This window comes from Bombina bombina, chromosome 5 (assembly GCF_027579735.1).
Source record: "Bombina bombina isolate aBomBom1 chromosome 5, aBomBom1.pri, whole genome shotgun sequence".
Lineage (NCBI taxonomy): Eukaryota > Metazoa > Chordata > Amphibia > Anura > Bombinatoridae > Bombina > Bombina bombina.
In genome coordinates, this window is record NC_069503.1 from 300,890,133 (window position 1) to 300,906,756 (window position 16,624).

A 16,624-nucleotide genomic window follows, 5' to 3' on the forward strand; every position below is an offset into this window, starting at 1 on the left:
ACATTTATAGACCAATAAAACCAATTTTAATCTTAAAAAGATCACTAATATATACAATTAAATTTGCAAGTTTTCTGTTATTCAATTAAAGTTACTTGCAGTACAATTAAAGTTGTAATACAATCAATATGTTGCTTAACAAATGTATACTAACAATTTAAAAAATGATATACTTGCACTAAAACAAAGCTGTTGCAGAGTCTGTAGCACAGCCTGGCCAGACTCCCTCCTTACTAATAATACAGCAAACAGAATAGTCACTAGGATCAGAATAATAACACCAAAAGGTTTTCAAAACTGAATAAAGCAGCATAAAATGATGACACTTACCATCTTGAAAATGACCAGTGAGTGAACTTTTTTAGTAATTCCACAGTGTCCTTGAAACACTGGATTCCAACCACAAAATAGAAACAAGATTCATAAAAACATATTTTTTTCTTTCTGATAAATTCCTTTCTTTCTTGGTGGTGAGAGCCCATGATTCATTACTGTTGGGAATTCATCACCTGGCCACAAGGAAGAGGCAAAGACACCCTACACCAAGAGCTTTAATATCCCTTCTTCTATCCTAACCCTCCTAGTATTACATATAGCCAAGAAAAGGAGGAATAAGTAAGAAAGATAGTAGAGTAAAGAGGAGCAAACTATACCTGCCACAAACTAGGAAAAAATTGGGTGGGTTTGTGGACTCTCATCACTAAGAAAGAAAGGAATTTTCAGTTAAGAATATATTATGTTTTCTTTCATATGGTGGTGAGAGCCCATAATTCCTTACTGTTGGGAACTAATAACCAAGCTGTGGAGTCCACAAAAAATGGGTGGGAGAAAAAAGGAAATGCAGGCACCTATTTACCAGGAACCACCTCCTAAAGAACTATCCTTCTGAAAGTTGCCTCTGTTGAGGCAATTACATAAAAATGATAACATTTAGTAAACTAGCAAAAGTGCACAAAGAAGACCAAGCTGCATCCTTGCAAATTTGCTCTACAGAAGCTCCAGTCTTGAAGGCCCAAGAAGTAGACACAGAATGAGTTGAGTAAACTGTAAAGCATAAAGGCGATGGCTGACCCTCCTCCGAGTAAGACCTGTGAATCAACCTTTCTCCAAGTAAAACCTGTGAATCGTGGTTTGCCTAGCTAAAATAGAGATTGCTTAATCTATATTAGGAATTGTTTCATAAAGCTCCAAATTAGTATCTGAAACAGGAAAATATTTTTTTTTAAATTTGGAGGAAGTAAAAATTAACAAATACTTTCTGTAACATGGATAGGAACTGGAAAAACTTCAACAGACTTACCTAGCTGTTTTACAGTATTAAAGGGACACACATCAAAATAACTTTACTTCCATTAATAAAATGTGCACAATCATTTTTATATTTACACTTTTTGAGGCACCAGTTCCTACTGACCATGTGCAAGAATTCACAGAATATACAGTATGTATATGTATTTGTTATTGGCTGATGGCTGTCACGTGGTACAGGGGTAGTGGAAATAGACATTACTGAAATTTGTCAGAAAATAAATCTTCTACTCATCTGAAGTTCAGATAAAATGCTATTGCTTTGTCTTTTTATCATTGGCTATGCAAATCTATTGTATTTACTGGTCCTTTAACCTCAGCAGGCATGGAGACCTGCACCCTTAAGGTTTCATAAACTTCCTTAAGTAAGGAACGAATATGCTCAAGCTTCAAATGAAAAGTTGGATCCTCACATTACTGATCAGAATTTAAGAAAAATTTCTCTGAAGACAGTTCACCCTCAGAAGGATAAAAAGAGTGATCATACTCTGCCATCTGAACTTCCTGGTATCCAGAGGGACAGGAGTAACCTTACCTTTCGTAGATGACTTAAAAGAGAAGCATTTGCATTTACACTTACCAAGAAGTGGCATTATGGCCATAACTTCAGAAATAGACCTCAAATATTAATTAAATCTTAGAAAAATCAATAATACCATTCTGAGTAGTATAAACAGATAGCGGACAAACAGCAATTGTATTAGAAGTTGTAGACAAATGGGTTTGTGAAACAGAGATTAGACAAGTGCTGCAAGGTTAAGCAGGAGCCAACCTTTGTTAGGTGGGAAAACAAAGTCTGTTGATCAACCCTCTAAGGGGTCTAATCCAGCATAGAGTAGAGAGTTCCAATCTGATCCATATTAAAAAGAGACAGCAGAGTAATAAACACGGTTATAATTGATCTGCAGTACACCTGTAAACTAAAGTATACAGTACTACACTGGTGAAAATGTGTGTGAAATGTGGTAAACGCACTGACTATAAAGGATCCGGCACATTTCTAATACACCTAAAATTAAGTGTAAACTAAACGGAAAATAAGTAAAGCTAAATAACGCTATTTGTTATACTAAATAACATCTAAAATATCCCTCTCAGCTCATGACATACAGTCTTACCCCATCTGGTACCAAAATCACCTCCATGAAGAACAGGTCTCCTACTGCGATGAGACCACATTCAAACTGACAGGAAGAGATGGAAAGCGCTCCAAAAAGCTGAATGAAGCTAAAATTCTTAACCCCCAGTTTTGCGTACCAGCTCCACAGTGCACCCTGTTGTATTACTCTTCATTGCACCCTGTTGTATTACTCTTCATGGAGAAGGTGCCTGCGCCCAATGTCTTCTTGCTTCTAAAACAGTCTGGCAAAGAGTGGAGTGCAAAGGCCGCAGGCTGCTGTGAGGAGTGGTGAAATTTAAAGAGGCCTTTACAGCTTAACTATGTACAGTAAAAGTGAAGCGCATCAAAAACACACATTATTATGCAATAAAGTTTGAAATGTCCTTTTCCGTACATAAGACATACATAACTGTCAAGTGAGGTATATAATCAATCAATAAAAGTTACTTAAACCTCCTTGAGTACAAACCTCCTGCACTGTAAATCAACGTGAGTCTTATAATAAGTGCTCCAAATTTTCTGTGTTTAAAGCTGCTATAATACCCAGCCAAGAGGAATGTGTCAGGGTTCTACTGTGTGCTAACATACTGTCAGCTGGCTATGATATGCATACCAATATGTATCTACTGATAGCCTGTGGGCTATGTGAGACATGCAGGTACTTACCCAGCAAATGTCCCCTCCACTGTTCTTACCTGATTGCTGAACCCAAGGATACAGTAGAGAGCCCATCCTGTACTGTTACTTACAACAGAGGATATACTGAGGGAGTACCACTTCATGGCCAAGCAGGAGGAGGCTAAAGGCACTGTCCCAGTAACTCCTTGTGACCATAACTCTTGCAAGATTTTCATTGAACAGCCAGTACTCTCCTATGTCCCTCTCTTCCAAGTGTTACCTTATGAGAGAAAATGGGATTAATGTCCCTATAAATTCGAAATACAATTCTGAGCACCTCCATCTTCACCTTCTCCTTGAAAGAGCCAAAGAAATACTGGGAGTGTCAGGGAAGTAGGAGGGACATTAAAGCTCTTGGTGTAGGGTGTCTTTGTCTCTTCCTGGTGGAATAACAACAGTAAGGAATATTGGTTTGCACATTTTATTTTATTTTATTTTTTTGGGATAATCAACATTAACATGATCACTTCAAAAGGCAAATAAATGCAGTATTCAATTATTCTAAAACTATTTATTCAATGTTTAGCATAACTAAAATTAGAAAAATCAACATTACTGAATTTAGTTTTTCTTTCCAATGGCATGGAGAGTCAACGAATCAATTCAATCACTAGTGGGAATTCAACTCCTGGCCACCAGGTGGAGACAAGGAACACCCCAGCAAAGCTTCAAGTATCCTCCCACTATCCACAATCCCCAGTCATTCTTTGCCTGTGTAACATTGTAGGTAAGAAAGATTTTCATCAATCTTCTGTTCTTTTTGCTGTCTTTTCAGGTAAACAGAGGGGTCAGAAGGCCACTTCTTCTATTCTCTCCTTCTGGTTAAGAAGTGTTGTTCAATTGGCTTATGAGACAGCTGGACAGCAGCCTCCAGAGAAAATTACGGCTCACTCCACTAGGACTGTCGCTTCCTCTTGGGCCTTTAAAAATTATGCTTCTATGGAACAGATTTCCAAGGCTGCCACTTGTCATCATTGCATACTTTTTCCAAATTTTCCAAATTTGATGTTTTTGCCTCAGCTGAGGCTTCTTTTAGGAGGAAAGTTCTTCAAGCGGTGGTGCCTTCTGTTTAGGTTTGCATGTCTTGTGTATCCTTCCCTTCCATTCTGTGGACTCTAGCTTTGTTATTGATTACCACTAGTAATTTAATAGATTTGTAGACTATCCATGCCATTGGAAAGAAAACATAATTTATACTTACCTGATAAATTATTTTGTTTCCTGCCATGGAGAGTCCACGACCCGCCCTTATTATTAAGACAGCTTTTTGTCATTTTTCTAAACCTCAGGCACCTCTATACTCTTTGTGTCTTCTCTTTCCATAATTCCTCGGCTGAATGACTAGGGATTGTGGGTAGTGGGGGGATACTTGAAGCTTTACTGGGGTGTTCTTTGCCTCCACCTGGTGGCCAGGAGCTAAATTCCCACTAGTAGTTGAATGGATTCATGGACTCTCCATGCAAAGAAAGAAAATAATTTATCAGGTAAGTATAAATTATTTTTTCACAAATAAAGTATAATTGACATGTGCCATTGCTAAAGATTTTAAAATACTAAAAAACTGAGTACCACAATTAGCAATCAAAGATGATGTACTTGTTACTTTATAAATCAGAGGCATATTTACGGGTATTTTTCACTGCTAAGTAATTTTAATGAACATACTTTAACCTTTTCACTATCATATCCCTTTCAATATAAAGCAAATCAAAGCAATTATTTTAATGTGCGTCCGTAAAGAGGTAAATTTGTCCCTTTACAGCGCACATTAAATAACCAGCCATTACAAATGGCTGGTTAATGCTCCTGCAAGCTCACCGGAGCATTTTGTGCTTAGCGCAATTAACCAGAGGTCAGACCTCTGGTTAATAAAAAAAAAATTGGGCGAATTGCCCCCCAAATAAAGTGGACAATGCCATATATATATATATATATATATATATATATAAATAAAACACTGCATGAAGCAGTTATAAGGGGTTAATCTGAGGGGATGTTGGGTGTTTGAAAAAAAAAAAAAACAGCACTGAAAGTGCCTTTAGATAGAGGTGAATGGGGGACTGTGTTTTTACTATAAATATTTATGTATATGCTTATATACATATATATTTATGTGTTAATATGTGTACATATAAACACATACATATATATCTATATATTCATATACAGATATATTTTTATTTTGCTGCCCAACACTGTGCAAATTGCCCCCGTTGCTGTGGAAAGTACTTTGCCATGTCTCATGGCATGAGAACGAGGCTCCCATGATTGCAAGACTTTCAGGCAATGTGAACGGGAGATTGCGTTTGCATTACGCCTAACTTGTAATACCAGTGCACATTTGTGTACAATGGTATTACTGAGTGGAGCGCAAATATTGCACTCACAAAAGCGCAATATTGCGCTCCTCTAATAATATAGGCCAATATAGAGCTAGATTACGAGTAAAGCGCAAATTAACGTTCCCACTTGAGCATAAACTACGCTAGATGGAGGCTTTTTGTGCGCATCTGGGTTGCGCTCGTATTAAAAGTTGAAAGTAAAAAGTTAGATCTCAAGCAAAGACCTAACAAACGGTAAAAAATAGTTGCAACCATGTTAACTTCTCTCATAGAGTTCAATGGAGCGTGAAAATTGGGGGGGAAAAATAGTTAACACCCATACCCGTGCGCTAACCCGATTGAGTTTATTCAAGTGTGCTATACCCGGAATTAATTATTAATATTTCACATTTCAATGTTCTATTTATTCTTTAAGTAAATATTTATGCAAAGATTATTTGGTAAAATATGGTTATATATAATATAGGTATAGATATAAACAGATAGATATAGGAATATCTATTTAAAAATGCTTAGAACATTTTCCCCTATGTGAGGAACATTGGAATGGAAGATATTTACTCTACCTACACAGTTAAAAGCGTTATTAAATATTAATTAGTGAAAAAATGTGTACACACGCACACACATATATATATATATATATATATATATATATATACACACATACACACACACAGTATATATATATATATATATATACACACACACACACACACACATATATGTATACATATGTATCTATGTGAAAATGTGCACTGGTATTACATAATAATAATAATAATAATAATAATAATAATTACAGATAGTGTTGATTCAATAGCCAACATCTAAAATCACTTTAAATATACTTGTAAGATGTCTTTCTGGAGTAAAGTTAAAATTTCAGCTATAAACAGAATTAGGGTCATAGAAGACCAAGATAATTTGCATCAGCTATAAGGCTACTTCCCAAGAGATGGAGAGATAGAGACAGGCTTGCCGAAATGGTGACAATTTAAGCAAGTTGTAAAACACTGACCAGAAAATATCATGTTAACATCTCTTTGCAAAACAGAAATGTATTTTACCTCAAAATGTATTTAGCTCACCAGAGTAAGTGCTATGTAATCAGTTACAGTTACTGTTATCTGAATGGTGAGCCCCATCATTGCAAAGTTTACACTTTGTTTTACTTTGATATGGTGGAGTTTCACCATAATCTCTCATTTCAGATTAGGAAGATTGACAGCCCCTGCTTGCGGGTAAGCAGGGTGTGGCATTGCACAGGAGGCAAAGTGTGCAATGTTAAATGCGGCCAGCGTATTGCTGCCTGATAGCCACTATGCCAGATGGATAGGGGTGGAGATGTCCGTCCGTGACCATCCAGGGGTTAATAAATCTAGCCCTGAGAAAAATACATAACTTTTTTTACATAGAGATGTTCATGAAATATTTTCTTTTTTCTATACAGCTTTTTACAGGTATGCTTTCACTTTTATGTAATTTAGCTTTTGGGGAGTATGTCCTTTTATATACTAGTAAGTACTCTAATGTCTAAAACACTACGGGCTGGATTACAAGTGGAGCGCAAAATATAGCTTTTCGCAAAAGCAATATTTGTGCTCCACTTAGAAATACCAGCGCAGTATTACAAGTTAGTGCAATGAGACAAGGCATGAGAAGCTAGCGCAGCGAAGGAGGTAAGTCACGCAGCGATGGGCATCAAATCTTAAATATATATGTATTATATACATATATATTTATGTTTATATACACATATTAACGCATAAATATATATATATATATATATATATATATATATAAATATACAGTGAGGGAAAAATTATTTAATCTCCTGCTGATTTTGTATGTTTGCCCACTGACAAAGAAATCATCAGTCTACAATTTTAATTGTAGGTTTATTTGAACAGTGAGGGACAGAATAACAACAACAAAAATCCAGAAACATGCATTTAAAAAAAGTTATAAATGGATTTGCATTTTAATGAGTGAAATACATATTTGATCCCCTACCAATCAGCAAGATTTCTGGCTCCCAGGAGTCTTTTATACAGGTAACAAGCTTAGATTAGGAGCACTCTCTTAAAGGAAGTGCTCCTAATCTCAGCTTGTTACCTGTATAAAAGACACCTGTCCACAGAAGCAATCAATCAGATTCCAAACTCTCCACCATGGCCAAGACCAAAGAGCTGTCCAAGGATGTCAGGGGCAAGATTGTAGACCTACACAAGGCTGAAATGGGCTACAAGACCATCGCCAAGCAGCTTGGTGAGAAGGTGACAACAGTTGGTGCGATTATTCGCAAATGGAAGAAACACAAAATAACTGTCAATCTCCCTCTGTCTGTGGCTTCATGCAAGTTCTCACATTGTGGAGTTTCAATGATCATGATAACGGTGAGGAATCAGCCCAGAACTACACAGGAGGATCTTGTCAATGATCTCAAGGCAGCTGGGACCATAGTCACCAAGAAAACAATTGGTAACACACTACGCCGTGAAGGACTGAAATCCTGCAGCGCCCGCAAGGTCCCCCTGCTCAAGAAAGCACATGTACAGGCCCATCTGAAGATTGCCATAGAACATCTCAATGATTCAGAGGAGTACTTGGTGAAAGTGTTGTGGTCAGATGAGTCCAAAATCGAGCTCTTTGGCAGCAACTCAACTCGCCATGTTTGGAGGAGAAAGAATGCTGCCTATGACCCCGAGAACACCATCCCCACCATCAAACATGGAGGTGGAAACATTATGCTTTGGGGGTGTTTTTCTGCTAAGGGGACAAGACAACTAAACTGCATCAAAGGGACAAAGGACAGGGACATGTACTGTCAAATCTTGGGTGAGAACCTCCTTCCCTCAGCCAGGGCATTGAAAACGGGTCGTGGATGGGTATTCCGGTATGACAATGACCCAAAACACACAGCCAAGGCAACAAAGGAGTGGCTTAAGAAGAAGCACATTAAGGTCCTGGAGTGGCCTAGTGTCATGATCTCCTTCCTTCTGATGAATACATATATCTCTGTGTACCAGTTTACTGCACCTTTAAAAATAAAACACTCTACAGCCCTATAAAAAGCCGCCTCTCACGCTCCACAGTGCTTGGTATTGGACCGTGGTATTCCTACTACAGTCATCACTCTTAGCCTCTTTGTGATTTCCTGCTTTCAAGCTCCTGCACTGCAAAGACGGAACTGAGTACGCTCTGCTGCCTGTCATCGGATTTCCTTGCGTTGACGTCACACGCCAACTCCACGCAGCAGCTCCTCCATTCCTCCGGATCTCCATTCTCAAACAGACCTGGTTGCATCCACTCTACCTTTCACTAGGTAATCTTGCCACAGCTTCGTTAGCATTCCATGAGTAAGCAAGTATTGTCTATATTACCAACGAACATATTGCCTGACATAACAAATATTTGTATATATATATATACAGAGTTTCTCTGCCACCTGACTTCTCGCATGTTCCGCTCACTATTGCTTAGTTTTACCTAGATATGTCAAATCGTACCTTTCACCTTAGTTGTCCTGCTACATATCTTGTAATATTTTCAACTCACCCTGGTATTTATGCTGTCTTTATAAGTTGCGTAACAGTTCCACAGCAGCCTTAGAATAACAGCAGCATTGTTTACCTCATATTAACATAGCTGAGATATTATGTGGGTTTTCACATTGCATGAACTGTGATTTATGTTACTATCCAATATTATCCCTGCTACACCACACCACTTACATCAATCTCAGCAGCTGTGGTTCACACTGACACCTCACTCTATTTCAGATTGTAAAAAAGCATCACAGAATACCAAGCCTAATAAAAAATGGACCCAGCTGAGATGTCTAATCAAATTCAAGTTCTCACCCAAAGAGTGGATTTGTTAACAGATGGGCTAAATTCCCTAAAGCAAGAAAATGGAGCTCTGAAAGCCTATATTAAAGATTACGTGGAAACAAAATCACGTTTCCAAGAACCCCAAGTCAGTTTACCTGATGTTTTCACAGGTGACAGGAAAACATTCAGAGACTTTAAATATTCTTGTTTATTACTCTTTACTTTAAAACCTTATACATACCCAACAGATAGAGTCAAGGTTATGACTACTATCTCCTATTTGAGAGCAGAACCCAGAAGTTGGGCGAATAACTTCCTAGAAAGTAATGATGACATTTTAAATTCTCTGGAGTCCTTCTTCTCTGCTTTGGGTCAATTATATGATGACCCCTATAAGCAACTGACGGCTGAAACTGCCATGAGATCTTTAAAGCAGAGAAAAAGGGATGTAGAGGATTACATTACTGACTTTAAGAGGTGGGCGAAAGACACTCAGTGGAATAACCTGTCGTTAAGGAACCAGTACCGCTTAGGTCTTTCTGACGCCATAAAGGATGAGCTTTCATGCACAGAGTTGCCTGCGAACTTAGAAGAATTAATAAACCTTAGCATTAGTATTGATAGACGCCTCCGAGAGAGACAACACGAGAGGGGCTCCCATGACAGCTGTGCAAAAAGATCCACAAACATAAGCCCTAGTTATGTGCCAACAAAGAATACCAGTGAGCCTATGGATATTGGATTCCTAAAAGGGCCGTTGTCTACTCAGGAGAAACTCAGAAGACGCTCACATAACTTATGTATGTACTGCGCCTCTGATGAACACCTCGTAAATGCATGTCCAATCCTACAAAGGCAAAAACAGGGTAAGAATTCTCACATATATCATTCCATTAACGCAGATGGTAATTCCTCCAATTATTGTAAACTGTCCCTCTCATTACAGTGGGAACAACTACGAGTCAACGTCACAGGGATTCTTGACTCTGGTGCTACAGCTTCATATATAGATGTGTGTTTCACTAGTTTGAATAAAATTCCACTTATAAAGAAATTGTGTCCTGTACCTTTAAGGGGAATAGACGGGGAGGTTTTATCAACGGGACCCGTATTATTGGAGACTATACCACTACTAGTTACAACACAAGACCACCATAGGGAATACATATCATTTGATGTGATTACATCCCCAGCTTTCCCTATAATACTAGGCTTGCAATGGTTGCGTATACATGATCCTCACATCTCTTGGTCTACCCTCACATTACAATTCACATCAAAATATTGCTCCACTACTTGCTTCCCCACTCTACTACTACAACCCACTCTTGACACTCAGGATCCCAACATCCCACAAGACTACTCAGATTTCTCGAAAAAGAATCAGAGAATCTACCGCCGCATCACGCTTATGACTGCCCAATTGACATCTTACCTGGAGCAGTCATACCTTGTGGCCACGTATTCCCCATGTCAAACCCTGAGTTGCAACATCTGAAATCGTATATAGATGACAATCTCAGGAAGGGGTTCATACGCCCATCAACCTCACCCGCAGCTGCGGGGATGTTTTTTGTAAAAAACAAAGACGGAACATTAAGGCCAATAGTAGATTATAGGCAATTGAATAAGGTTACCATAAAGAATCGATACCCCCTTCCTCTCATCTCTCAGTTAATCGAGAGATTAGAAGGTTCCACCATTTTTACGAAACTTGATCTAAGGGGGGCTTATAACCTTATCCGTATGAGGGCAGGAGACAAATGGCTGACAGCGTTCCGTACTCGGTATGGTCTTTACGAGTACACCGTCATGCCATTCGGTCTCTGCAACGCCCCTGCCACTTTCCAGCGCTTTATAAATGATGTTTTTAGTGACATTCTGGATGTTTTTGTAGTTATTTACCTTGATGACATCTTGATATACTCGAAAACACCCACTGAACACATCAACCATGTTAGACAAGTTCTTTCTCGCTTAAGAGGTCACTCCCTTTACGCTAAAGCAGAGAAGTGCATTTTCAATTCCCATACAATCACTTTCTTGGGATATCAGATCTCTGACAAAGGTATCCAAATGGACAACACAAAGATAGAAACCATTCTCAATTGGCCAAAGCCTACTAACAGGAAACAAGTCCAGAGTTTCCTGGGTTTTTCAAACTTCTACCGTAAGTTTAAACATAACTTTGCTACTATAGCAAAACCTCTTACCAACCTAACTAAAAACAACCAGTTCCTTTGGACACAAGAGTCACAAACTGCCTTTGATCTTCTAAAAAAGAAATATACTACAACTCCAATCCTACGATACCCCAATAATCAGCTTCAATACATTCTAGAGGTTGACGCTTCCGACTTCGCAATCGGAGCTATTCTCTCCCAAAGAGAACAGCTACAACAACCCCTCCATCCAGTTGCCTTTTATTCCAGATGTTTAACCTTACCTGAGACGCATTATCCAGTAGGAGATAAGGAACTTCTAGCTATCAAAGCTGCCTTTGAACAATGGCGAAACTTACTGGAGGGTGCCATCTTTCCGACCATTGTGTACACTAACCATCGGAACTTGCAGTATTTGAAATTAAACTAAAACTCTCACCGCCAGACAGGTTCGTTGGAACCTGTATTTCTCCAGATTCGATTTTCTCATAACATACAGAACTGCAAATAAAAATGGTAAAGCGGATGCCCTTTCCCGATTACCAACCAAAGACGCCTACATTCATGCACCCCAGTCCGTGATACCCAAGGAGAAGTTCCTGCTATTCCTTATTGATTCTACCAATCTACTCAGACAAGAACAACAAAACGACCTGAACAAGCCTCATCATCAGTTACAAATAAACTCAGATGCATTATTCCATCATAACGGGAAACTGTACGTACCACCATCCATCAGAGACCCCCTTCTCCAATCCACTCATGATTCGTATTTAGCTGGACACAGCGGTATTTACAAAACTCAGGAGTTGCTAAAACGATCTTACTGGTGGCCTTTCATGACTATAAAATACATAAACAGTTGTTCAACATGTGCTACTTCTAAATGTTCTAAACACCGACCTTATGGTTTACTACTTCCAATTTCAACTCCAACTAGACAATGGGCTGACATAGCATTGGACTACATAGTGGATCTACCCAGATCATCAAACAACAATACCATTGTTGTAATTGTAGACCTATTTAGTAAAATGATACATCTTGTACCATATCACAAGCTCCCTACAGCAGCTGAAACAATACAAATCCTCCTCACCAATGTTTTTCGGCTACATGGATTACCTCAAAAAATTCTTACTGATCGAGGCTCCCAGTTCACTAGCGCACTATGGACAGAATTCTGCAATAGATTCTTGATAGACAAAAGACTCTCATCCTCATACCATCCACAGACTAATGGTCAAACCGAGAGATGTAACCAATGGGTCGAACAATTCTTACGAACCTACTGTCATTCCAACCAGCGCTCTTGGTCCACTCTCATACCCTTCGCAGAGTTTTTATTCAATAACACAGTGCATTCTACCACTAAACAGACCCCGTTTTTTTGTTAATTACAGATATCACCCAAGTTTCCAGATATTACCTGGAAATAGTAGCTCAGCTCATATCAATGATCTGACACATAATATCACCTCTAATTTCACTGCAGTACGGTTAACTATTGATGATGCAAAACGTACACACAAAAGATATTACGATAAAACCAGAATTCCCTCACCAGAGTATGCCATAGGAGATCTTGTTTGGTTATCCACGAAGAACTTACGTCTCAACACCCCATCCAGGAAGCACTCACCTCTATAAATTGGTCCATTCCCCATTGTCAAAATAATAAACAGCAATGCTGTAAGACTTCAGTTACCCAATATGCTTAAAATCCATCCTACCTTCCATGTTGCTCTCCTGAAACCATATCGAGCAGTTCGGAAACCTCCTGCACTACAATCTCTACCACCTATCTCTATCGACCCAAACATTGAGTATGAGGTTCATTCTATCCTGGATTCCAGGAGGTTCCAAGGAGTTCTGCAGTACCTCATACGATGGAAGGGTTACAAAGAAGAGGACGACTCTTGGGAACCGGCGAGTAACATCTCCGCCCCACGTCTCGTATCTAGATTCCATCAGCAGAATCCTGACCGTCCACGACCATGAACCCCGGAGTGGCTCCTTGGAGGGTGTGTCCTGTCATGATCTCCTTCCTTCTGATGAATACATATATCTCTGTGTACCAGTTTACTGCACCTTTAAAAATAAAACACTCTACAGCCCTATAAAAAGCCGCCTCTCACGCTCCACAGTGCTTGGTATTGGACTGTGGTATTCCTACTACAGTCATCACTCTTAGCCTCTTTGTGATTTCCTGCTTTCAAGCTCCTGCACTGACGGAACTGAGTACGCTCTGCTGCCTGTCAGCTGTTCCCCACATCGGATCTCCTTGCGGTGACGTCACACGCCAACTCCACGCTGCAGCTCCTCCATTCCTCCGGATCTCCGTTCTCAAACAGACCTGGTTGCATCCACTCTACCTTTCACTAGGTAATCTTGCCACAGCTTCGTTAGCATTCCATGAGTAAGCAAGTATTGTCTATATTACCAATGAACATATTGCCTGACATAACAAATATTTGTATATATATATATATATACGGAGTTTCTCTGCCACCTGACTTCTCGCATGTTCCGCTCACTATTGCTTAGTTTTACCTAGATATGTCAAATCATACCTTTCACCTTAGTTGTCCTGCTACATATCTTGTAATATTTTCAACTCACCCTGGTATGTATGCTGTCTTTATTTTTGCTGCATAAGTTGTGTAACAGTTCCACAGCAGCCTTAGAATAACAGCAGCATTGTTTACCTCATATTAACATAGCTGAGATATTATGTGGGTTTTCACATTGCATGAACTGTGATTTATGTTACCACCCAATATTATCCTTGCTACACCACACCACTTACATCAATCTCAGCAGCTGTGGTTCACACTGACACCTCACTCTATTTCAGATTGTAAAAAAGCATCACACCTAGCCAGTCTCCAGACCTTAATCCAATATAAAATCTGTGGAGGGAGCTGAAGGTTCGAGTTGCCAAACGTCAGCCTAGAAACCTTAATGACTTGTAGAGGATCTGCAAAGAGGAGTGGGACAAAATCCCTCCTGAGATGTGTGCAAACCTGGTGGCCAACTACAAGAAATGTCTGACCCCTGTGATTACCAACAAGGGTTTTGCCACCAAGTACTAAGTGATGTTTTGCAAAATGTATAACTTTTATGAAATGCGTTTTTTTCTGGAATTTTTGTTGTTATTATGTCTCTCATTGTTCAAATAAACCTACCATTAAAATTATAGACTGATCATTTCTTTGTCAGTGGGCAAATATACAAAATCAGCAGGGGATCAAATATTTTTTTTCCTCACAGTTCCCTTATAGACCACATTGTAAAGACAATTTTCAGTGCCATTTTTTTTCTAACACCCCACACCGGCCACTTTGTTTAGAAAAACTTCAAGACTCTTAAATTTTGGGGCAATTGGGCGACATTTGGAAAATTAACCAGAGATCTGATCTAACTCTATATATAATTTATAATCACCCTAAGTTACAAATTCACCATTAGCTGTAAACTGAAATCTACTGTAAAATAACTTATAATAATAAAAATGTTGTCATGAACTAGTATTGCTTATATCTACATCTCACAAATGAAGATACAAAAGTTATGATACTCAAGCATTTGAACTCTTTGCTCTCTCAGTGTTGCTTTAATCAATCTTTGTGAGTACTTACAGAACTTATGAAAGCTAGACCATTTGGAAGTATATCAATATCTTCAGATCCAAATTCTAGAACAAAGAAAACAGACATTTGATTTAACTGTAAGATAAGAGCTCTCAACGTGTATATTAAAATAAAACAGATACATCTTAAAAACACATGAAAGTAAAATTGAAACATACATATGACCTACTAACCATTCATTCCCACTAAACATTTTCCATATGCTTTACGGACCACAAAACCTTCGGTAAATCTTTCTAGAAGCATTTTGCAAGTCAATTCATATTGCAAGCAGGATGGATAAAAATCAATCGGCCAGATTACGTGTTTTTGACGGTAATGGTGTGCGGTGCTAACGCACAGTTTTTCCTTACCGCTCACCTACAGTAACGCTGGCATTACGGGGCTTTACAAACCCGGCGTTAGCCGCAAAAAAATGAGCGTAGAGCAGAATTTAGCTCCACATCTCACCTCAATACCAGCGCTGCTTACGGCAGCAGTAAGCTGGCAAAACGTGCTTGTGCACAATTTCCCCATAGGAATCAATGGGGCAGAGCTGGCTGAAAAAAACCCTGCAAAAAAACAGCGTTCAGCTTCTAACGCAGCCCCATTTATTCCTATGGGGAAACACATTTATGTCTACACCTAACACCCTAACATGAACCCCGAGTCTAAACACCCCTAATCTTACACTTATTAACTCCTAATTTGCCGCCCCCGACATCGCTGACACCTGATTTATATTATTAACCCCTAATTGGCTGCTCCGGACACCGCCGCCACCTTCATTATACTTATGAACCCCTAATCTGCTGCCCCCAACATCGCCAAACCCTACATTATATTTATTAACCCCTAATCTGCTGCCCCCAACATCGCCGCCACGATAATAAAGTTATTAACCCCTAAATCTAAGTCTAACCCTAACACCCCCCTAACTTAAATATAATTTAAATACATCTACATAAATATTCCTATCATTAAATAAATAATCCCTTTTTTAAACTAAATACTTACCTATAAAATAAACCCCAAGCTAGCTACAATATAACTAATAGTTACATTGTAGCTATCTTAGGATTTATTTTTATTTTACAGGCAAATTTGTATTTATTTTAACTAGGTACAATAGTAATTAAATAGTTATTAACTATTTAATAACTTCCTAGTTAAAATAAATACAAATATACCTGCAAAATAAAACCTAACCTAAGTTACAATTACACCTAACACTACACTATAATTAAATAAATTACCTAAATTAACTACAATTAATTACAATTAAATTAAACTAAACTACGGACAAAAAAACAACTAAATTACAGAAAATAATAAAATAATTACAATTTTTTTAAACTAATTTCACCTAATCTAATCCCCCTAATAAAATAAAAAAGCCCCCCAAAATAAAATAAATCCCTACCCTATACTAAATTACAAATAGCCCTTAAAAGGGCTTTTTGCGGGGCATTGCCCCAAAGTAATCAGCTCTTTTACCTGTAAAAAAAAAAGTACAATACCCCCCAACATTAAAACCCACCAACCA

The 16,624-nt window shown here is 38.5% G+C and overlaps 1 protein-coding gene across 2 annotated transcripts in view; it reads right to left on the reverse strand.

Moving 5' to 3' along the window:
- The window catches only part of LOC128660295 (serum paraoxonase/arylesterase 2), a 152,508-nt gene that overhangs the window by 51,933 nt on the left and 83,951 nt on the right, over positions 1-16,624 (reverse strand). For both annotated transcript variants that reach the window (XM_053714069.1, XM_053714068.1), the window contains exon 3: positions 15,088-15,143. In XM_053714069.1, coding sequence (XP_053570044.1) covers positions 15,088-15,143 — 56 coding nt within the window. The remainder of the gene's footprint in view (positions 1-15,087; positions 15,144-16,624) is intronic.